We start from the raw sequence: 21839 nt of genomic DNA, 5'->3' as shown, positions 1-21839 counted from the left end.
CTAATAGTTATAGCAAGCAGAGGAAAGTTCTGTCTAAACCACAGATCCTGCTTTCTAGAGCATCCAGCTTCCCACGTAATTTATGAAATCTGAGGACATCTGAAACTAGGGTGCTGTGAGTTGAAATCTGCTATATTTGCAACTCCTGGCTCGATAAGTCTGCAGTGCTCCACGAATGAAGCATTAAATGGTGCTGTATTTTTAAACTTGCAAAGACTTTTGAATTCTGTGAGCAGTGATTTTTGCATTTTAACTGGTTTGACTCTTTGCTCTCCCTAGGGGAAATGGAAGAGTTAGAAACCCTGTGGCTGACTGGTATTTGTCACAACGAGAAGAACGAAGTCATGAGCAGCCAGCTGGACATCGACAACATGGCAGGAGTGTTCTACATGCTCGCAGCAGCCATGGCACTCAGCTTAATAACCTTTGTCTGGGAGCACTTATTTTACTGGAAACTCAGATTCTGCTTCACTGGAGTCTGCTCAGATAGGCCAGGATTGCTGTTCTCAATCAGCAGGGTCAGTACTGCTTTCATTTATCCCCTTTAGGCAACAGAAGGAATAAACGCTGCCTCCCTAAAATATCATCCTTCCTTTTATTCCAACCTGGACATTTAAAATCCAGGTTAGAGCAGCAGCGTGGTGCTCTGGAGTAGTCAATGGGCTTAAGATGTATTTGCAGTCTTTGGGAAGTCTTAATCCATTGGATTTTTCAGGATATGAATTATTTTATATCAGGATAATCAGTAATTGAATACTGAAAACAAATACAGTAAAGGAAAATTTCAATGAAGAAATTGTAGATGCAGAAAATGTATTTATTTCCACATTAAAAATCCAAAAAAAATAAACCTAATTTGATAAGAGACATTAGCTGTCGGCTTTGTGCATTTCTTAAGCAAGAGAATTTTAATTTATAAAAATACAGTGGAATAGTTTTGTAAGCTTTTTTTGATAAAAAACTTGAATAAACTGTATGAGGAAAGGTCAAACACAGGTATCATTTATGTCTGGTTAGTCACTGAGGCAAATTTTAATGATAACTTTACCAGACCCAGAGGGGATTTACTTATGCAAGAAACTGATACTTGTAAAAAATATGGAAATGTGGCTTATTCTATTATTTTTGACAAATTGGTTGGTTTTTTAAAATATATTTTTAAAACAGATAGAACTTTCATTAGGTAATTGATTTTTCTTGATTTTTTATATAGCTGAGGAGAACTGAAAATGATACTAAAATGGCTAATTGCTTTAAAGTGTGCTGCAATTACCCTGTTGAGTAGATTGGAGCATTTTGGAACTGCATTAAAAATACTCTGCACTACCCTGTTGGGGATTGTCTAGAAACCACATGCACCTTAACCTCCACATTTTATATTTGAACTTTATGTTTCTGGCTTTTTTTATATGAAATTCTCCTAAGAATTGGGGGAAAAGAAGTATTTATACCAAAGGTAAATGTCTGAGAATTGCTAATTCACAGGGTTGGAAATGTCAATTGGGCTCACAGGAGTGACCAAAGAGGTTGAAGTGAGAAAATGGGCTTCAGCCTTTTCCTCACAATTAACTCAGATGCAGCTTTAAAAAGAGCTGGGGTTTTTTGAGATAGGGATCAGAAAAGCTAAAATATGATGGCTAGAAGCCTTTTTATTTCAGTGCAAGTGAAGAATACCTTAATCTCCAATAAAATAGTCCCACTACAGGCTTGTTTAGAGGGGAAACTGAATCACTGGTTTAAAATAAGAGAGTATCTATTACTGAAGGTTAGTTTCATTTTGCGACAAGATTAGGGAAGCCTTTGGGGTGCCTTCTAATCTTGTATTGTGGAATAAGCTGGGGAGGCCAAGACAGACCACTGGTTTGTGAAATACTGGCAGTTTTTCTCCTTTGTAGTTCTAATAGATATAGCAGAAAATATTCCTCCATTTCAATGCAAGGAAATGATAAAAAATTGGAGATGTACTTATAATCTTTCCAGTAATGAGATAAGAAATGTTTAATTTTTCTTTATTGCTAATTAAAACTAAAATAGAAGTTGTGAAAAGTTATACCTAGTGATTTAATTTGCCTTATATTACTCATATTACAGGGTATTTACAGTTGCATTCATGGAGTACACATTGAAGAGAAGAAGAAGTCTCCTGACTTTTCTTTGACCAATTCACAAACCAACATGTTAAAGCTGCTGCGAACAGCGAAAAACATGACCAATATCAACCCTTCAAGAATTGACTCCCCCAAAAGAACAGCTGATTTTATTCAGAGGGGTTCTTTGATTATGGACATGGTCATGGATAAGGGAAACTTGGTATTTTCTGATAACAGATCCTTTCAGACAAAGGACAACTTTTTTGGTGACAACATAAGTGAACTGCAGACACTTCCTGGCAATCGACACAAGGACAACCTGAACAATTATGTTTTTCAAGGGCAGCATCCTCTCACACTGAATGAATCCAATCCAAATACAGTAGAGGTTGCAGTAACAACAGAAGCAAAAGCGAACTCCCGACCCAGGCAGCTTTGGATGAAATCTGTTGAATCTTTACGCCAAGATTCTGTACGTCAGGGCCAAGGTTCCCAGAGGGAAAACGGGTCTGAGGAAAACAGGCAGCTTTCATTGAAAAGCCAAAGATACCTTCCTGAAGAGATTGTTCATTCAGATGTCTCAGAGACATCAAGCAGAGCTACTTGCCACATGGAAGCTGAAAACAACAACAAGCACCACAAAACCAAGGACAATTTTAAAAAAAGGACAGTAGCATCAAAATACCCAAAAGACACTAGTGATGTGGAACTGACATATCTGAAAACCAAACAGGGCTCTCCACGGGATAAAATCTACACGATTGACGCTGACAAGGAGCCAGGATTCCGCTTGGACACACCTCAGTACATCGAAAACATTGTCCTTCCAGAACCTGTAGAGCTTCCTGATGTTTACCAAGATCACAACGACAACTACAGGAAAGCCGAGCATGCCAACAGGACTCCATCACATAATGAAGACAGTCTTCCAAATAATGACCAGTTTAAACTCTATGGAAAGCACTACACTCTCAAAGAAAAAAATACTTCCCTAGGTGACATGAACGATAGGTTCAGGCAGAATTCCACGCACTGCAGGAGCTGTCTCTCCAACATGCCCACCTACGCGGGGCACTACTCGACCAGATCTCCCTATAAATGCGATGCGTGCTTGCGGATGGGGAACCTCTATGACATTGAGGAAGATCAGATGCTGCAGGACACAACGAACTTATCACTTCCTGAAGAAATATATGAGCGTACTTGGTCACAAAGTAGTGCTCTGCAATATTCTAAAAAGAATAAACTGAGGATTAGCAGGCAACACTCTTTTGATAATATCGCTGATAAGTCCAGGGAAATTGATATTGGAAGACCTTCTCGTAGTATAAGCTTGAAAGAAAGAGAGAAATTTCTTCAAAGCAGTCCATATGCAAGCATGTTTAGTGTTCCCTCAAGCAAACTGTTGGGCAACAAGGCCTCACTTTTAACCCATGCTCTGGAGGACAGTAAGAGGAGCAAGTCCCTGTACGCTGTTCACTCGGATGATAACCCTTTCCTGCACTCCTATCGTGATGACCAGCATTTATCTCTTAGGCAAAGTCCAGCTGATCTTTATAAACATTCATTGCCAACAAGAGGAAGAAATGATAATTATTTAAGGTCATCCATACAGTCTACAGCATCATACTCTTCCAGGGATGGTCGGATCCATAATGACATGTACATTTCAGAGCATGTTTTGCCTTACGTTGCAAATAGGAATAGCTTGTACTCAACTCCAAGGTTTTTAAATTCCTGTAGCAATACACGTGTGTATAAGAAAAGGCCTAGCATTGAATCAGATGTTTAAATTTTCCATGAACACTTTATCTATAGGGAAAGAATAGTTGCCACCATCTTAGAGGGAGAATTTTTCCTTTAACAGTATCCTGCTCTGGTAAATGATACGTAAACCTCTCCCTTTCCCAATGTACTTTTGTACATGAATAGGTAAACTGGTATGCTCTGATCTATCCTTTTAAAATATGTCTTGTTAAAAAGGATAAAAATAGCCATTTATGTGTGCTTTATATATAAATGGCAAGTTGTACTGAAATAGCCCCAATATATGTTGGCAACTATGCTGTTTTGTACCTAATTATTTTACTATTTTGGTTATTCTAATTTATGTTGCTAAGTATCATTCAATGTACTTTTGTCCTTAGAAATGTTTAATGATTTTCTAGTACTGGATAAGCAATATGGTATGCATGTAGTATGACACAGACAACAAGAAATAGGGATGCATTTGCACAGATTCAAAAGTAAAAGAGAAAAGAAAGCTAAGACTTCCAAAAATATATTTTAGCTTCATAATCATTTTCAAAGCCAAAAAATTTTAAAAAATCCCCAAACCCCAGGACCTTAATAAATAAAATACAGTGTGTTAGCACAAAAATTAGGATGTTCCTTCTAGACTGACAGACAGTAGATGGGAAGGCAGTAACCCCAAACATGTGAACTGCTGTGTACCAAAAGGAAGCCCCATAGATATTGGTTAATGTTCATGTACAAATGCTTTTCTTATATTGCACATGCACTTACCATTACAAAGTAAGTTCATTTAAAAGTTTGCATTAATCTTGTCAGAAATTTCACAGCTGCCTAATCCAGAGTATATATTTTTAGATATCACTATATGGCACTTACTATGGAGCTGTGGACTTTATTAGTAACCTTGAGGCCTAATGTGTACGTAAGTTTGCATTTGCCCCTTACTGGTGATTACTCAGGGCTGTATAGTATTTCTTTTATTCTTTCACTTCCCAAACCAAATCCCAACCCACTGTAGTTCTTTGTTCATAGTGTATTAGTGACAACTAATTAATTGTATATTAATAGTACTAAAGCTGTTAATACAGTATCAAACACCGACAGCCATAAGTTCAGTGTGGTCAGTGAGGAGTGTGGTACCATTTATTTCCATACACAGAGAAGGATTAACACCTTTGAAAGGACTTCTTCCTTCCACAATATTGTGCATATTTGTTGAACATCAGACCATTTTTCTAACCTCTCCAACCAAGTCTGTTGTATAAAATGAATATATGCACATGTAACTAAGAAACAGTAACTTTATTATCACTTACTGATACGCAAAGGTATTCACATAACAGGGATGGATTGTTATATGACTTTTCCTTCTATAGATGTCAGATTATTTCACAAATAAAATGTCTGCTACACACCCCCCCATACCCTCACTGGAATAGAAAAACCCCACTAGATTTTAACCATAAGGGAGCATGAAAGGGAAGAGACGAAGCCTTTCAGGAGAAGAGTGTACAGCTGCAAATTTAATTTCAACTAAAGAAGTAAATACAATTATTAATACATTTAACTACTGAAAGTGTTCCAGAGGCGGTGCTCTCCCATTTTCCTGCTACTCTGAGAATTGCTTTAGGATTTTTGTGTAGACAAAATTTAGATTATTCAAGCATTATTCCCTCCATTTCACTGACGAACGGTGAGCAGGGAAACCATTACCACTGTGAATTGGAAAATGTGAATATTATCCTAACTTTTCTCTAAACTGAAACTCTTTTTAGCAGAATCGTGCCTGTCAGCTGTAATTGAAGCATCTGCATGCCAGAGGTGCAGTATGCAAGGTGTTTAATTTAGAACAGCATACTGCAGAGCAGAGTGCAAATGGGAGATAATATAAATGGGAGATGTGTAGGGATAGTCAAAATAAAGTTTCTTGAATTTTGTTTACAGATTTTTTTTTTTTATTAAACAGATTTAAACTGACTTTGGCTATCAAAGTCCAGAATGAGTTCTTGGTATTTGCAAATGAATTTGTACCTTCACCATGATGGTGAAGGATGATATTTTTAAAGGAATGAAATGTAATCAGATTTGGGCTTCCAAGTCTCTTTCCAGCTTCCAAAAATCTCAGTATACTTTATTATAAGTATGATCAGAAAGCATATCTATGGGTATCTCTATGCTGTTCAGGTAAAAATATGTTTTGGGTATTTATTCAACATTTGGTCATACTTATTGGCCCTGATTCACATGGGATGCTTTCTGATTCCTCACTGGAGGGAGTTTTTATAAACGGAAGTTCCTTACCTACCCTTAGAGAGACTTCTTAGGAAGAGTTGTGTGAGCTAACCTAAGGGATTAGGATGTCTATGGGATGAACACTTGTCATGAACCCAAACTTTTTCCCAAAGACACAATTATGCTTTGCTCTTATGTCTGCAGGAAGGCAAATGCACTGAAGGCATAATGTTGTAATGACTATAATAAAAATATTTCAGCCAAATTTTAATATCCAGTCCAAATCATGGTATATTAACCAAAATCCAAAGTGTTTTGAACTATCTAGTGTGTATCAGCAGATATGATATTTGCTGATGTCGTGCCAAATCCTGCCATGGAAGTTGCTGAGCATATTACCCAGTAAATCATGAAACTCAGTGGTGGCTCTTGTCTTTCACATCATCATTAAGCTCTCAAGTATTTGTTGATTGCTCCAAGTCTTTTGTATCATCATCTCTATCTAACCAGACACACATTATATTCAATATTTATACGAGTACTGTATGGGAAGCTGTGGGAAAGAAAAATTCCCATTTACATTTTCTCTCTTGAGATTCACTTGTAAATATCCTCAACCCAGGTGGATTTATCTTTCTGTGAAGTGTACAAGCAAATTAGCTACAACAAAATTTATTGCAGTGTTTGCTTTTTCTGATTTGAGCAGATTTCTGGTGACTGTAGAGATTTATTATTATTATCTGCAATATGCAATACAACCACCTGCCCTAAACCAAAATAACGAGACTGAGGGAAGACTTGATAATGTTGCACAGCAGTTGTTCACATGGAAATGTAAGATGCTGCCTTAAAGAGGGAAAAACCCCACCAGATACTGAAAGTAGAGGGAGTCAGAGTCTGCATGCTTTCGTTGTTTTGATCTTGGCATAAATCTGAGTTGATGAAGGGGGAAGGAGAGCTGAGGCAGGGCTGAGGGCAGTACCGGTGTGCTTGCAGATGTGCTCATGTAAAGAAGAAGCAGCTGAGAAGTTGAAGAAAAATCTTCAACAGAGCCACAAGCCACAGCTTGTGAGGCTCAGCCTAGAGCGCGTGGAATTCTGAGTTTTGCCTGAGCTTTGTTGATATATTTGCACTGACTTTCAATTAAACCGAGATCAAGACTTTCTGTATTTCCCTCTCTCTCACTCTAGCTGCTGCTATACTTGAAGAGGAGAAAAGAATCTTCCTGCATAAGTGGCCATCCTTTCTGTACCTTTCTGGATGGTGCTGGTGACTTGTTACATTTTCCTGATTACAGCTCTAGCAGTTTGTTGGTCATTCCTATCACCACGATTTCCTGTGACTCCAGCTGGAACTGAATCAGGCTGTAAATGATTTGGGCCATTCTTGGTAGCATGTCCTGTAGTGTTACGATGCTCCTGGACGACACCTATTGTGGAGGCAGGATATTGAATTGCTGAGGAATGCAGTAGGTACATGGAGGTAAAAACAGATATGTAGACATACCTGCCTCTTGCTTTTTTTCCTCTTTTAAAGATATTGTAGAATTTCTTCATGTTTTTGTCTTTCCCTTTTCACCACAGTAAATTTTCCTTTTTTCTCTCAGATAGATTTTGTGTTCTGCTTGTGTTTCTTAGAACAGTGTAGTCACCCACTAATTTAAAAGCATGGAAATAAGATATTTTATATATAAGATAAAATAAGGGAAAATTAAGAGATTTTGCATTTCTGGAAAATTTACTTTAATGTTTTTGCAGCTTTTGCTCAGAACTCATTACTCTGCTATCTAAGAAGCTTGGTTAGGAAAAAAAAGAGTGCTGTGGACAAACAGAAATCAAATCACCGCCAGCTCACTGTGTTTTGGCAGCATCTCATAAATACATGTCTCTTTATGGTCTTTCAGGAACATTTAAGAGGTGAAATAAGGCTCACAAGAGAAATCAGGTGTGGTTGTTTGTTTTTTTTTCCTGATGAAAGCAAATATTTTTATATAGTTTTAAAGGAAGCAAAGGCTAGAGCTGTGAGAGTAGCTTTGGGTTTCTGCACTGGAAAGCTGAGCTCTGTTAGCAGTGGGGAGAGAGAGAAAGCAAGAGAAAAAAATGTCCCTGTGGTTGGAAGTTCAGAGGACTGAAGGCTCTGGAGCACTTATGTGGGGGATGTGTCCAGAAATATATTACCTCTCTGTTGACTTTTTAGAAAGTATAGGCTCCTAACTCATATAGCTCATTTAGGTGGGCTTAGAAAAGCAATGCTCTATTTACCCCCAGCGTCAAAAATCTGCCAGTGAGTACCAGGTTCAGCCCTGGAGGTGTTATAGGTTCCTGTGCTCATGAAAATAGGGTTTTTGTTGGGGTTTGCAACACCTCCTGCATAGTTGGGATAATAATTTGCTTTATACCATGTGACTACCCAGCAAGGGAGAAAAGTGTCAGAATCTAATCCTTGTGTAATAAGTTGCTACTTTCATATTTCTGCAGTGTACCATTTGCACCTTAGAGGTGGGGAAGGTTTTGGTACTGTTCCCTCGCTTGCTGGGTTTATCAATGTAGAATGGATATTGTGTCACAAATCTAAGGGTCTGAGAATCTGCCTGGATTTAGGAAGAATTCAAGAGGTGAAATTTTTTTGTTATTTTACATTGCATTTAAGATATTTGATATATAAAACCTAGTGAAAACAGAACTTTTATGAAAAAAAATCCTCTCCTACTTAATATAAAACAATAACTATCCTGTGGCTTGGCTAGATTGTGTCAAGTGTTAATCATCACATTCTGTGCTTCTTTCAAGATGAGTGTCATACATTCCCTTCTTCCCCAGCTCTGGTCCTATCTTAGCCCAAAATTCCTTTTAAAGCAGATACCTTTCCTGAGTAGGACAGTCTGGTTTGCAACATAAAAACAGTTTTCCAGGGATAGTCTTAAATTATTTTCTCAGCAGTGATTTCTTTTTTTTTTTTTTTACTAATATAAACTTCCTTTTTATTGAGAGCTGAGCCTTCCAAACTTAGCAGTACTGAAGGAACTTCTGAAAGAACATAAAGGCCTTTCAAAATGGGACTTATGATACAAGCCATTTCCCTGCCCAAACTCACCTGTACTGTCTTATTTAAATGTACTGGCAGCATGTCAGCATTTGAGGGAGCTCAGTTTAATCACAGCTCTGTATTCCTTTGTGATGTGGGTAAAGCACAGACAGGAACGTGGTGTGATGGAAGAAAGGCTCGATGTGCTGTGGCTGGGGTCACCTGTGAAGCTGTGGTTAAATGGGAGTAGCCTCAGGACTGTGCTGTCTCTTCCATGTTTCTGGCCATGCAGAGTGTCTGTCTGTGTGCCCATCCTGTCCCTGGTGTGAAGCTCTGTCCAGTTCCTCACTGTCCTTGTGGAGCTGCCCCATGCTCGCCCATTCCCGTGTCGCAGCGGTGTCTGTCAGAGGGGAGGTGGCTGCTTGTGCTCTCAAGGGAGATGCAATCCTGCCCTGCTTCTCCCTGCCCTGCTGGGGAGGGTTCCTGCACTCTCTGTAAATAAGCTCTTCATTTATTTCCCTCACTCAAGCTTTAACTTTTTTTTCCCCCTGCTTCTCTCGACCTGTGTACAGAGAATGCGCTCTAAAAATATGTGCTCTTCCAAAGTGCTGTGGCTTTGGAAGCCAGGAATACAGGTGTGCATCACCCTGCAATGCAGTGAAAATGCACTTGGTTCTCCTCGTGGGATCATCAGCTTTTTTGTTCCATACTGCAGAATGTATCTGCCATGGTTTAAACTGTTCTTTTAAAAAAAAAAAATCTGCCATTCTAACAGCTGTAAGAATCCACTGCTGATTTTGTGATGATTTTGTCATATCTATAATTTAAGAACCAGAAATAATATAAGTAAAAATAAGTTACCTCACTGTTTACCAGGTTTTTGTTGTTTTGCGCTTAAATGACAATTTTTACTCCTTTTGCTTAATTCTTTACCTGTATTGGAAACAAGGCTAAATTAGTAGAGCATATAGCCATGCTGTAACATTGTCATGCAATACCTTTATTAATAGATAACCACACTAAATATAGTATTACATATTTAAAAGAGATGGGTTCGACTCTCCAACTCTTAAAAAGTAGTGGTGATAAGCAGTTATACTACTAGATGTTTTGTCCTTTCCCTTTTGTATTAGTATTTGTTTTCACTAATATATTTCAAAAATTATATTTCTGTGCACGTTAGAAAACTGTGAAAATAAATACCAATAAATATTGTGATACTTATTCAGTGCACTGTAAAGTTCCAAGTGAGATGGTACTTTGCTTCTGGGAATTGATGAAAGTTTCCTCACTTCTCAGAAATGGTACTAAGCTTTAATGTGGGAAAATGGTAATATTTACAGTGACATGAAATTTTAATGGAGAATGTCTTGTTTTGCACTTCTGGTACTATTAGAAGAAATGATATGTTTTTCTCAGCAAATGCATTATGAGATTACATTTTTAAATTTGTTTTGTGCATTGCAGTACATAAGAATAACCACTTTGAAGAGATTTGTGTTACTTCATTACTACAGCATTTTTTTGTCTGATAATGTTTTTTCCTGAGCCCGTTGAATAATGGTGTTTAATGGCAAAAACCTTTTTGGGAATGTATTTTGGCTTCTGTCTCACATTGCAAGCCCTGAACTTGGACTCAGTGATGCAGTGGAAGGCCCTGGTGAGGCTGCTCTGCCTTTCTGCGCTCCTGGGGACGGGGACCTTCCTTGTTCCCAACTGGGACCAGATTAGAGGAGTCCAGGACACTTTTGGAGGATGTGCTGTGCAACAATGCAAGTGTAAATGATCTTCAAAAGTGAAAATAAAAAGAAATTGGAGGCTCACAGTTAGCCACACTAATTGGGGGGGGGGGGTGGTTTGTGACAGGGGTCTGCAGTTTCTGGAGGAGATGATAATTTTTAACTAAAGTAATTTGAATTCTACTTAAGTTTCTGAAAATAACTGAAAAAGCGGGAGTTTCCTTTTTCTTTTAAAGCCAAAGTCTTTACGTTTTCATATGAGGTTTCACAGGAAAATGGGCCAAAGAATACAATTAAATATGCAAATGGTTAATCCTATGGAAAAGGGTATCCTGTTATCTTGATATGCACAAGCATATTAATGGTAATAGGAACAATGTGTGTAATTTTCCTGTATATTGCTATGTAGGTTGCACTATTTTGAATGACACAAGCCTGATATTTTAATTACCAAATACCATAAGATGCTGTTTATTAATAGTTGAAACTTGTTAACCTAAATATATATACAGTATACACAGGCGTGCGTGCATACACCTTCCAAGCAGTCATGTGTGAGTAATCTCCCAGAGCTGTGGGACACATCTCAGCAGTGCTTTATTTTAAGTGGTTTTCTCCTTCCCAAACCTCCCACATCTAGAAATTCTCTAGCAGCTTTTATTGTAGTGTTTGATACTGGGTACTGAAGGGGCTAAAGGACTGGTTTGGGTCAGGATTGCTCTGTGCTATGACATATGGAAACATTCAGAGAGTTGCTGTCCAAAAAAGCTGGAATTGATGCTTGCTGTAATAACCAAGCCATAGGAAAAGGATGGCTTTTCATGCTGGTTTAAAATTCTTGGCCAGAGAGGCTCTGTTGGCCGGGTGACTGACCTTAAACTCAGTCTGAACTTAGACTGACCTTAAACTCGGTGTCAGCTCATGTGATCCACATCTGGTCATCTGTTACTTTAGGCAGCTGAGGAAGGATCCTCCAGAACAAAATCCCCAGGGAAGAGGAGCTGGTGTGTGCACCAGTGTGTTCTCCCATGCAGACTAGGCAGGGTCCAAAATGGGTTTTTCATGCCTGGCAGGATTTAGCAGTGGTGGGTAAGGTGCAATCGCATCTCTCCGTGCACAGGCTTTTGTGCTTGCTAGTACTGGAGATGTGGAGATTTCCACTGAGGAATAAGTGTGGAAATGGCTTCTTTTCTAAATTTATACTGCTCTAACTAAAACTTAAAAAAAATACCTTGGAATCATTTGTTGGAAGTAATTACTGAGCTGTTTTTGAAAGAGAAATTTGTATAATTACCAAATTTTCCACCTTAACCAAGAAACAATAAATTCTGTAGGGCCAGACTTTATTTACTGCTCATTGCAAGTATGTTTTGGAGCAGAACTTGGTTTCAAGAAAATTTTTGCTTAGTCTAGGTTTGGGTTACAAATGTGGAAAAAACACCTTTGGACTACCATAGGGGTGTTTGAGGGAGTGATGGGAGGGCAGATCCTAAATGCAGTTCACGCTCAGATTTTAAAAATCCCCATGTTTTAAAACCTCATGTTGCAAAGGTTTGGAAATTGCATCATATTAAATTGTGTGCAGCTAGGAAGGAAACCAGTGCAATTCCAGTAAGAGCTGTTAGCACTTTATACTTGATATCAGGTAAAATATTTAGGAATAGTCTTGCTCATTTCAGAACATCCATTTTGCACCAATGAAGAACAGCCTGATCTCTCTGTCTTCTCACTCACACCCATGCACAGTGGATCTCGTGCCTTCCCTGCTAAAACCAGGAGGCACAAACAGAATTCATTAATGTGTTAGGCAAACTCCTACCTGATTCTTAACCCATCACTGCATTTTATACAAAATTTGCATCTATACATGTTCGGGTCTCACAAGCACTTCACCTGTGAGTTAATAATGTTGATTTTAATTCATCAGATTCAAATTCACACTAAACCTTAAGGGTATTTTGTGCTTCCTTTCATCCTGTTTAAGGATATTTGTGGGCTTAGATGAAACACTAATATTTCTGTGCTGCTAAACAAAACCCACCAGAAATATTTTAAAAATCTCAAATTACACTTTGAAAAACATTTTTTACCTGTTTACTTGAATAATGTCAATGTGTTGTCTTGATCAGTTTTTGTACATATACATGTGTATATATATAAGCTATATATAAATATGTATATGTATAAAGTTTTTGGGGAGAATGAGGGGCAAGACAGAAATCCAGAGTTGTGACAAAGATTCTATAATAATTTATTAACAGTTTCAAGTAATATATTGTTGTTTTGAGTTTGATTAGAAGTTAATTGCAGTTGAACTATGAAAAATGACATGCAACCGAGAAAAAGAATTCACAGTATTAACTTAGGATTTTTTTTAACAAAGAAAACTGGAATATTCTTTTTGTGATAGGAGAAAAGAACTCCAGGTGTAATAGTTTGTATCGATTACATGGAGCACTAACCTACAATGCACTAGGAGAAATTTGCATGCCAAAAAAAATTTCTGCCAGAAATCTTGGAACCATTCAATTCCATACACAGTAAACTAAAAATCCTGTCACAGTCTCAAAAGTGTCATACTTCAAACCAAAGTGTAAGTCACAAATTTCTGATTACTGGCAAAGAATAGTAGAGATTTGAAGAGCTCTTAACATCTGGGAAAACAAATCAGGATGTTAGAGTAGAAATAAAAGGATATTGGTGAAGTGGAATCAACTATAAAATAATTATGTTTTTAGAGAATCCAGAATTCCATTATAAAATTCACAATCTAATGGATTCTTCAAAAGAAAGGGTTTGGGGGAAGAGGGAAGTTTTAAAATCTAGTTTTGACATTCCAATTACTGCCTGGTTTTTTTAGCTAGGTTTAGCAAAGTGAAATGAGTTAGAGCACACGCAGCTTCAGCTGCTGTGTGGCACAGACACATGAGCACCCAGCTCCCCTGCAGCCTCTGCCCCTTCCCTGAGGCCTGGGGGAGGCTGGAGCTGCCCCAGAGCAGCGTGGGGGAGCTGGGGGTCTCACTCCTCTCTCCTGTGTTCACATCCTGTCTCACTGCAGTTCACCCTGACCATATTCTAACCCAGTGCATGACTGAGTGCTAATACTGTATAAATATTTTGAAACATATCTTTAAAGGAAAAAAAAAAAAAGTTTGCTTCAAACTTTTTATGATAGAGAAATATATAATTATTATGGTTGTCTGACAAATTGTATTGTGTTAATTTTTTTTTTTTTTGTTAAATATGTAGAAAAACATTAAGGGAATGGGGGACTTGAATGTCTGTGTGTACTGAAATGTATATAACTATTTGGAAGAACACATGTGCCAAGTATAACATGATGTAAAAATTGTAAATATATGAAAAATTCATTTTTCTAATAAAGATAATTTCTGCCAATTAATATGAAAAGGAACAATGTTATCATTCTTGTCTGTCTTCCTTGTTAAATGGGACAAGATGAGGCATCACCTAGGAAGAAGGTTTACATTTGTTTTTTCCTTAGCCATTGATGTGATTTGAAGGGTGCTAACAGCCACGTTTTGATACATCCTTTGCTGTTAGAAATTATCTAAAGGTGAAGATGCCTGAAGCTAAAGCTGACAGTGTGTGCTTGGTGATCCCAATTTAATTTCATTCACAAAGAGGATCGAGACAATTAACTTATGGAGAATCCCTTTGTTGTGAGAATGGTGCTTTGAGAGGTGCTCCCTGAGCAGAGGGAGCAGGAGGAGCTCAATGAAGGACAGTCCCCTCCCCTGGGGCACCAATCCCCCCAAATCCCGAGAGGCGTCGGATGCACCAGGCACGTTCGGCCTGCAGGAGAAGGAGATCTTGGCCACAGAAAGGCAGGAGCTCTTTGGGCCCTTGTGGAGGCAGCATCCAGCCTGAGAAGGAGGTGTCCTGCCAGGAATGATGCCACCCCTGAGGAGAGCTGGAGAGCTGGAGCTGTGGGGCTCAGCCAGGTGAGGATGGAGGAGAGCAAAGCAGGGGGTGAGAAAACTGCAGTGATGTCTCACATCTGCAATGACTCTTGGTACCCACAAACTTGTCTAATGCTCTGGTTAATCAAATTATAAATCAAAATAGAGGTTTTAGTGGTGCATTTAAAAATAGTTCTATTTGCCTGGCCATGGGGGCTAAAGAAGTGAGGTTCACACTGTGCTCTGAAGTGGTTCCGTAGGACCCCATTTTGATGATGTCTCATCAGCTAATTAAAATCTTTGAATCCACAGAATGGGCAGAAACAAACCTTTGGCAATTAGAATAATGGTCTTTGAGGCAATGGGAGGAAAGTCGTTATAAAAACTCAAAGTATCCTTTTGATAAAGGGACATGTTGGATGTAAATATAATGATGGGGTGAAAGGTGGCTCATGGATATTTCACAGCAGAACAATCTATTTGTTCCCAAGATGAACACGACTGCATAGATAATATGAGAGATATAAATTTGGACTTCTGTCCTTAGTGAGGGTTTTAATGAGGTAAATCCTGCTGGGCTTATGGTCTTCTGCTAGAAGATTCTTTCAAAGGGACCTTGCCCTATTTGTATCTAAACATCTCCATTTCATGAAGCAACATGAGATGTGCCCCAGTTACTGAATCATTATGAATCATCATCTGAGCTTGAATCTTTGTTTTTATGTGATAATGGTGTTTGTATCCAGGCTGGTGTTGGCATCAGGGCTGCTCCTCCCAGCTCTACCTGCCAGCAGAGCTGATTCTCTCTGTGTGTCTCTGAGTCAGCTCAGCCTCAGCTTTGATTCCCTTTGGGATCTGGTTCAAAGACAGTCACATTCCCCCAGATCGTTCTTTTGAGGCTTTGCTGATGTGTCTATGGCAACTACAAGTCTTCTAAGACTTTGCTTGCTAAAAAAAAAATAAAGTTTAAGTGGTGACTGGGAAATGGAAGCTTTTTAAGTATGGCGTATTGTGCATGGCACTGCCAGGAGCATTCCCAGCGAACTGAGCAATGCACCCGGTACCAACACAAGTTTTTCCCTGTAATTTGGACTCAAAAACAGCTGTTCCAAGGCCAACTGCTGAAGTCTGCTCGTGTCTATATACAGAAACACAAAAAATTCAACCTCCTTGTGGTGAATTTTCCCACTGATCATTCTAGCTGCTTGTTTCTCTGCTTCTTCCAGCCGTTTACAAACAGCATCAGCTTCCCCTTGCAGATTTGTTGCAGTACAAAAACCAAACCATGGCTTCCACAAATTGCATTATTGATCTATCTTATGATTCTCTGTCATGCTGTGTTTCTCCCACTTCAGCAGGCACCTCCCCATGTGCAGCACTCTGGTCCTATTTTCCACTGGAAAAGGGAAGTTTCACAAGCTGAACAAGGGTCTCTGCACTGATTTCTGTGTTTTCTCTCTAGATGTTCCCAAAGAAGTTTTCAGGTGGGAGGAAGGATGGGGTTGTGTTTGTATGTAGTTTACTGACTATTTATTTGTTTGCCACTAGTTAGCTTACACAGGATGATCATTGCAGATATTGACTGCATTCTGTTCAAATCAACATGCTCAAATATTTTTAAAAATAATGTATATTTATAATGTAAACAGTGATTGTTCCTAAGCTATGGCAGTAATGATTTTAATGCATGGAGGTTTCTCAGCTTTGCAGTAGGCAATAGGGGATGCTAATACAGAATATAATGGTGATTAGCATTGTGTAGACAAGGTTACTTCAAGGTCAAAGACATTTTCCAGGGGTCTCCATGCGGCTACAGGTGTAATTTAATAGCAATAATCCTTAAAAAACTATTGGCACTGCTAAAGCAAATGGTGTTTTTAGAGTAGACCTCAGCCTACTAGTTAGATATGACCCAACTCATGAGATCATTGAACCCTTTTATAGTCCTAAGCTGCATAACATTTACACTGTTTGTAAAGAGTTATGAAAGATACAAAAAGCAAAAAATCTGAACACAAAACTCCAGAGACACAAAATACAATATTAACCAGGTTTGAAAGTCTCAGGCCCTCTCGTTATAGAATTGTGCAGTTCTGCTAATTACTTTGGGGACTGAAGCTGTTTGGCATTTCAGAGGCTTGGATGTGAGCAGCTGTCTCCTTCCATCCTGCATGGGGAAAAGCAAATTGAGTAGTAACCAAAACAGGCATTTCTCTGTGCTCAAGGGAAAGCAGAGACCTTGGCTGGGTTTTCCTCCCAGTTCCTGAGATGGTGTAATTTTATCAGTTAAGAGGTTTGCCAACTTAAGAAAAAGGTTCCTCAGTGTTATCCCAATAGAACAATGCTGATTTTACCCTCCTCTTTCCCAGAAAATGTGGAAAATTGCATAATTCTCTTGGTAGCTGAAATGCCTTTAAGTCCTTTTTCTGCAGTTATAAAAGAAGAACCATTTCTATACCTTGGAGAAGATAAAAGTAGTAGGAGTGAGGATGACAAGAATAGCTGATTTTCCTCTAAGAACAAAACTGCTGTTGCATTGATTTGGCCACAGTGAGTGTTTCCCAATATGGGCTTCAAAATCTGCAGAGCATGTTAATTCCTGTTACCCTTTTTATTTTATACGTAAATGTGCTAAAAGCTTATGTTTAAAAATAGGGGTGGGAATGATGCTGAGGGTTTTTGCTATGGGGGAAACTTTCAAATAGGACTAGACAACTCAAAGTATCCTGCAAAAAAATTGTGCAAATCTCTTTGAATATGCATCTTGCCAGTAAGAACTAGCAGTAGCTCTTAACAACCCAAGAAAATAATTTATTTTTAATGAAACATCAAATCTCAAATTGTTAGACCATTTAGATTTTTTCTTTAATTTGAAATGCTGAAATGATATTCAGGTCCTCTTTCCCTCACCTTTAAACCCGCTGCTGTTCTTTTCCATGGGTGCACTATTTTCTCAGCAAATGGGAGCAGCCAATGTGACCTTAATTATATTTGTACTTCTCTGAACAAAACAGCACTGATCTTATCACCTTCCTTCTTATTTCCCATTCCTTCCATCTACTCCTAACAGTTTTCATTATTTCTGTCCCTGTTAGATTGTGGAAGTGTGAGCTGCACCTGCATGGTCAGCACATTTCTCTGTGTTACAAGCATTGTAATCTCCATGTTCTTTTCTATTCCTGTCTTTATAAAAACTAACATTTTGTTTATTTCTCAACTGCCACTCTGCAATGAGATGATTTCAGTATTCAGAGCATAATGGCATCCATAACCTTCTTTTTCAGATGTTGGTTTTGCACTCAAAACATTTGGATAGGTTGAACTATTTCTCCTTGCATATGTTTGTTTTTATAACATTTCTAAAAACTAACATACTTTTTTCCCCTAAATATTTGAGTCTGACAGGCCCTTTCAGACATCCTTCAAATTTATTGGGCTTGGAATAGCAAAGAAATGCCAGGACATTTAGACACCAGGGCTTGGGTACGAGTTGTGTGTTGCAAGGGATGCTGGACAGATTTACATACCTGAATGCCTGCATGTTGTGGAATTGCATCCTGTGTACTGAGGACTTTCTGAAATATGTTTAGCATTTAAAAAAGGTCGATTATGTAATGTGATGTTACTGGGTTAGACCATGAAATGCTTTGAAGTCAGAGAATGAAAAACCCACAGTTTAGGTGATCAAGAAGGTATTAAATATTGATACCTTGAGAAAATGGCATGTGTCTTCAATTCTTTCACATTGCAATCCAAATAAATCACAAATTTATTTCTTTGGGGAGCTGGATGCAGGTAGCAGAAGCAGTTTTACAGAGAGAACTTGAGGCAATGGTGAAAATAGCCCTGTTTAATCATGGTATTTTACATATTCTCAGTGCAGTGGGTGGGTACATTCAAGTGTATAAGAACCAGACCTGCCAGCTCGTTGCTCACATCTATGTATTCCCTGGTTCTGTGTATTTCTCTGGAAACCTTTCTTCCTACTGAGGCTGGGGGGAAGTAGGATGTGATGTTATCTGCAGTGTGATGCTTGTACCCTCTTGCTGTCTGTGGGCTACAGCTTCACATTGGTTTGACAGCTGGACTCGATCTGGGAGGATTTTTCCAACCATAATCATTTTATATTTCTATAACTGTAAAGCCTCAATGCTGAAACAACAGAAGCCAATGATTTTAGATGGAAAGTTGAGAGGTAGTTATTTACACATAGGCAGCCCAAGAAGAATTAGCTCCAAATGAGCTGCAGTGAACTGCAGACACTTAGCCCTATGCCAGCAGTGGCTGTGGCTCGGCAGCCCATGCACGAACAGCTGTGCTGATGTGCACAAAGACCAATTACCATCCCTCTAATTGCAAAGTGCTCCCACTGGCTTCATTGTGCTGGTGCAGCCCAGGGAAAACTTGGTTCTGGATTCTTGGTGTTCAGCAGGCACTGCAGGGCTTGAGCAGAGGGGGCATGGGGCTGTTACCAAGTCAGGTAACATTGCTGTTGTTTCAGTGCTGCGTGTTTGTGTGCACACACTTGTGCATGAGTGTGCATGGTTTAAACAAACAGCCCCTCAAGTCCTCTCTAGCATGACTGCAATGCTCTGATCATAGACCCTTATTTGCTGATTTTAGCAGCAATAATATGAATGATTTTTGGGGTGATGGATGACTCAGTGATCCTTAAGGCCAGAGAAGCCCTGCCAGTGTGTGCCAAAGAGCCCCCATGCACTGAGGACAGCCTGTGCTGTGTGATTGCCATGTCCTGGAGAAGATGGAAAGCCTTGGGCCTGCTTGGAATAGGATTCTGTGAAAGTCCTGCTTCATTCTTGGTAGGGATCAAAGCAGATTGCTGGACTGGGAATCTCAGGGTGGTTTCTAATGCTGGTCTGGCATTACCATGTCGTGGGATCTTGTGAGCCCCTTCAGTTTGTATAGTGTCTCTTGCCAGTATCTCATATGGAGCGGCACTAAAGTCTTGGCAGAGACTCACTGGCTTTGCAGCAATAAAATAGTTACTAACACTAAATTACTAATGTTTCTCCTAACCTGCAGTCTGTTGGCATAACTTCACCACATCTGTCCCTTTGTCACCAGAAGCCTAAAGTACAGGGAGGTGTAAACAAGCAGAGAGTGTCACTGAGCCACCAACATTCAGGATGAAGTGTAACAATGAAGGTAAGCCTCCAAAATAGTCTTATTCCACAATTACCTGCAAGGCAAGCTATAAATCCTTGACAGGACTGACACCATGTTGCTCTCCATACTGTGGAGACACATTTGCAGTGTGAGCACACAAAGTACTGCTTTTAAAGCTGTGGACATGAAGTTAATATCAACTCAAGGAAAATGCTGGGTTTTTTGACCTTTGTGGGATGCTTTGTCCTGAGCTTACACAGAAACTTCTTTTTCTTTTAACCTTATATAAGTTATGTTGTTAGATCATGTTTTTAAAGACTTTTCCACATGGTATTTTCAGTGGACACACTTGTGACATTTGCTGTTTGTATGACCCCAGTGAACTCGCAGTAGTGCCCTCAGGGAGTCATGAATATGAAAGTGTTTCCTTTTTCGGCTTCATTTTTCACTGTTTTTGCTGGCTGGTTGGTTGTGTGCAGTGCAGAGCAGCTGTCCTGAATGTTATTGTTCTGTCCTCCTTACAAGGGGCACAAAGGAAAATCCTTCTGGAGAAAGCAGCTTTGTTTCCCCTCAAGAACTTCAACCTGAGAAAAAGATCAGAAAAAGAGGACTTAATGAAAGAATTTGAACTATTACAAGAGTGGTCAAAATATTTTTTTAATGAGATATGTTATAAAAAGAGAAGCAATGTAGTAATGGTTTTGGGGATTTAATCAGAAGAGTTGATTCATATTCCAAAAATGATCTTTGCACTAGAGTTGCATCTTAATTAAGGGCCTGCATTTTAATGGTCCACCAATCAAACTAAAGATCTCTTTGTGGATATAAGATGGTGACAGTCCTATTTTAATATTGTGATGTCTTTTAATTGCCTTCTCTGCACAGCCTGTGCCCACACCCCACCACATCTGTCCACAGAGCCCTTTGTTAAACTGGCAGGTGGGAGGGAGGGACAGGGGTGACAGTGCCACTGGTAACTCAGTGTATTGGCACAAGTGTCCATCCACTGGCAGAAAATAAAGTATTAAATGGCAGTTTCAAAGGGAAAAAATGCCCAGCAGAAACTCTGCTTGAGGAGAACTGAAACAGTGAGTAAGAGGCTGTATTTGCTATTGAGCCTTGTCTGCCAGTGCAGAAAGAGGCAGAGTGAGAGAGTGACAGTGGTGGGGATGGGATGGAACAGCCACATGGCAGCTGCATCAAATGTAGCAACGCTCCAGTCAAATTTCTCTATTAAATAATGAAAACAGTACTCAGCCTATATAACAAGCAGAATGAATCCCTCCTTATGCTGATAAATGCTTCCAAATGCTGAATAAAATGTTTATATTTTGAATAAGTGATGCAGCAGAATATTCAGGACAGCAATTTTGATCTAGGGCCTGAGCCCTGGGAGGTGCAGTGCTGTCTTGCTCTGTGCCATTGAATTCAACAGTGTTGCCCTCTGATTCAAATGAATCTCCTGAGTGTGAGTGAGCCAGTTTTCCACTCCCTGACGTGCTGGTGTAAGTATTACACTTCCCAAAAGTGATATAATGCCCCTGAATGTTTGGTTGATTTATTTTAATTCTTGTATTTATTTACATTTTAATTGCTAGAGTTGGAATAAATTCTCTACTTTGAAGTTTTATTACATTAATGAAGCTGGAATAGTGCAGCCTAACTAATTTTGGAACCTCTCTTCAGCCTTTCCAGTTCTGTGAAAGAGAATTTCAAGTAAAACATGAGTCCTGAATAAGCTGTTCAACATATGGCATCCTGGTGTCCTCAGAGGTACAGAGGGGAAGAAAAAGATATTTCATAGTCAGCAAGAACACTAGCCCTTAATAAAATTGAGTGTGGTGTTCTGGGCTTTTCTTTAGGAACATGATTTATAATTAATTATACTTATTTTTTCCTTTCAATCTTTCTTTTTTTCTTTTAAATTTTTTTTTTTTATTTTTCCAGTA

General features: G+C 39.0%; 1 protein-coding gene across 2 annotated transcripts in view; it reads left to right on the top strand.

The window, feature by feature from the left end:
- Positions 1–9236, top strand: part of GRIN2A (glutamate ionotropic receptor NMDA type subunit 2A) — a 152467-nt gene extending 143231 nt beyond the window's left edge. The window contains exons 13-15 of one of the 2 annotated variants that reach the window (XM_054271322.1): positions 280–518; positions 2092–3752; positions 7268–9236. In XM_054271322.1, coding sequence (XP_054127297.1) covers positions 280–518; positions 2092–3752; positions 7268–7283 — 1916 coding nt within the window. In that variant the 3' untranslated portion in view covers positions 7284–9236. Of the gene's footprint in view, positions 1–279; positions 519–2091; positions 6026–7267 lie in introns of those variants that run through there. The other variant, XM_054271321.1, reaches the window with a different exon arrangement.
- The last annotated feature ends 12603 nt before the right edge of the window (positions 9237–21839 follow it).

Source organism: Melozone crissalis, unplaced genomic scaffold (assembly GCF_028551555.1).
Source record: "Melozone crissalis strain CALT ecotype California unplaced genomic scaffold, PUWL_Pcris_2 ptg000012l_1, whole genome shotgun sequence".
NCBI classification, from domain to species: Eukaryota; Metazoa; Chordata; class Aves; order Passeriformes; family Passerellidae; genus Melozone; species Melozone crissalis.
Note: the sequence above shows the minus strand (reverse complement) of the source record. Positions and strands in the feature narration are given on the sequence as shown.